Here is a 2,615-nt window from a genome sequence, read left to right as displayed (position 1 = left end):
TATATGTAAAGTAGTGCTGATATATACATACCAACATCAATTAATGTTGGTATTGATCTTTAAAAAGCAACACTATGTTAATGCTGGCTAGTGCTGGTTTTAAAATAGAGCTGGTGCTGGTTTTAAAGATCAGCATCAGTCATGTATCTCCCTCCATATTCGTAGGACCGACACTAGGGAGATCGTTAATGTAGCAAATTTGCATTTAATGACCCGCATCAGCATTGGTACTGATCTTTAAAGACCAACACCATATTGGTGTTTGCTGATGTTGGTTTCAAACTAGCATTGGTGTTGATCTTTAAAGACCAGTACCAATACTGGTTTGAAACTAGCACCAGTCAACACCAACATGGTGTTAGTCTTTAAAGACCAATACCAATATGGTGCTAGTATTTAAAAATAAACATCAATGTCGATTTGAAATTAGTACGAGTCAGCACCAACGCTAGTACCAGTTTATACAAATCAGCATCATCTTGTATACAAGAGAGAGAAAATAGTTATTTGCATGCAAGAAAGAGATCAACATTGCGCATGCAAATAAAAGAGGGAAATAAAAAAAAAAAAAGAGTTTTGGTCACGTCAGATCATCCATGTTGGATGTCGTCCACCGCCACTCCGGTACAGAGTATCATTCTTTTATATCTAGAGAGAGAGAATTGCTCTGCCACGGAATCGTGTGCAGGCATTATGTATATAATTAAAATTTCTTTAAAAAGGAATACTATACCCCATGCGTGTCTATAAGTTTTAATCTTAATTAAACACTATAACGTAAGAGAAAAATCTGAATCCTAGAGGAAAAATCTTATTAGCTTAAATCTATTATAACTCAACTCCTAAATTCAAAAATTTAAAACCCCAAATTCATATAATATACCCCATGAGCATCTAAAATTATTAATCTTGAATACTATAAACCAAGAAGGGAGTTTGAACCCTAGAGAGAAATTCTTATTAACTTAAACTCATTATAACTCAACTTCTAAATTCTAAAATCTTGAACCCTAAATATATCCTAAAAAAATAAATAAATAAATAATTGAGACGCCTAGATTTGATCCAAGCACCTCAACGATATTTAAAAAAGAAAAATCCCAAGACGCCTCCAATGCATTGAAGGCGCCTTGGGTACGCACGAATCTACAAGAACGAGTCCACTCCAATGCATTGAAGGTGTCTTGGGTGCGCACGAATCCACAAGAACGAATCCGTAGGAGAGCAATTATATATATATATATATATATATATATATATATATACTCATGCGTTCTAATTCTTAAAAGTGAATAGAGGCATCCGAACTAGCATCCGGATGTCTGGACCTCTAAGAATCACTTAGGAATGTACAAAATAAGGGTGTATAAAATATCAATACATTGCATATATTCAACTCATGAAATCAATTAATCTTGACAATGACCATTTTGATTCATAAAAATTTTCTATAGGCGATACAATAAATAAAAAAAAAATACTATATTAAAAGAAAATGTCCACAATGCATCGCATATGAGATTCGATCTTTAAATATAACCTAACCACCGTATAATATCTTTTTAGATTCTTGTTTTAAAAAATTTCACACCAAATTAATGGACCCCGCCACGTCTTGCCAATCTCCAACGTCTTAAAATAAAATTCGACCGTTGCCTCAGACCGCGTACAAAAGATCGCCCTTTCTTCGTGTTCTCTCCGCCACCGCGCCCCGATCCGATGCAGTCGCCGACCCACGCCGCCTGCGGCGTATGCTGCGCCTTTCTCCGCCATCCCAATTCCCTCTCTCGCCTCGGATACCAGCCCCTCCCTCCCGTCGACGCCAGCCCCGCTGAGCCGCCCGTGCGCGTGGTGGTGGGGAAGGAGCGGCGCGTGTTCTTCGTCGACCGCCTCGTCCTCGAGCGGGACCACTTCAAGATCTTGATGGAGGCTGCCGGAGATCGTATCCGGAGGCGGAAAGGTACCGTCTTGGTGGACCTCGACGCTATCCTCTTCGAGCACTTGCTGTGGTTGGTCTACCATGAATCCTCCTCCTCCTCCTCTGTCTCCTTTTTGCAGCTCAATCTAAAGGAGATTATAGATTTCTATTCTCAAGATTATTGAGATGATTAAACAAAAAAAATTATGTTTGAATACTCTTTTGCTTAAGGTGTTCGATTTATATTCAGAATCAATTGACAAGTGTATACTATATTCTTGTGTTGAATCAATGTTACAGAGTATGATTGAAAGAGATTTGCATCTTTCTCCGTTTCATCAATATTTTGTCTTTGATAATTAAGAGAAAATATGTGTGATACGGTGGAATCTGGATGCTTGTAGTCGAGTGCTCCTTAGATGCTTGTAACCTTTGGATCTTAATAATCAGAGAATTGTCTTGCCAAAAGTTAACATTGTTGAATTTAGTCTCCATAAGGTGGGCTTGTTAGATTTGCAATACATCATATACGAACTAAAAGGATGTATCAATAATAGGATATGACTGATTTCAATATCTAAAGCTCAATACAAATCAAAACAATAGCACATGAATGATTGACCTGAATCCATCACAAAGGCTAATGCTTCTTACTTATCGTCGGTGTTCCTGCTATTACGGAAAAGTCTTTTACAGG

At 37.7% G+C, this 2,615-nt stretch overlaps 1 protein-coding gene across 1 annotated transcript; it reads left to right on the top strand.

Moving 5' to 3' along the window:
• The first annotated feature begins 1,704 nt into the window (after positions 1–1,704).
• On the top strand, positions 1,705–2,243 carry LOC122032641 (auxin-responsive protein SAUR77-like). The gene has a single exon (XM_042591954.1). It carries the CDS (start codon positions 1,720–1,722, stop codon positions 2,101–2,103), a length of 384 nt encoding a protein of 127 aa, XP_042447888.1. The 5' UTR covers positions 1,705–1,719; the 3' UTR covers positions 2,104–2,243.
• Positions 2,244–2,615: the final 372 nt, after the last annotated feature.

This window comes from Zingiber officinale, chromosome 11A (assembly GCF_018446385.1).
Source record: "Zingiber officinale cultivar Zhangliang chromosome 11A, Zo_v1.1, whole genome shotgun sequence".
NCBI lineage: Eukaryota > Viridiplantae > Streptophyta > Magnoliopsida > Zingiberales > Zingiberaceae > Zingiber > Zingiber officinale.
This window is presented reverse-complemented; position numbering and strand designations above follow the sequence as displayed.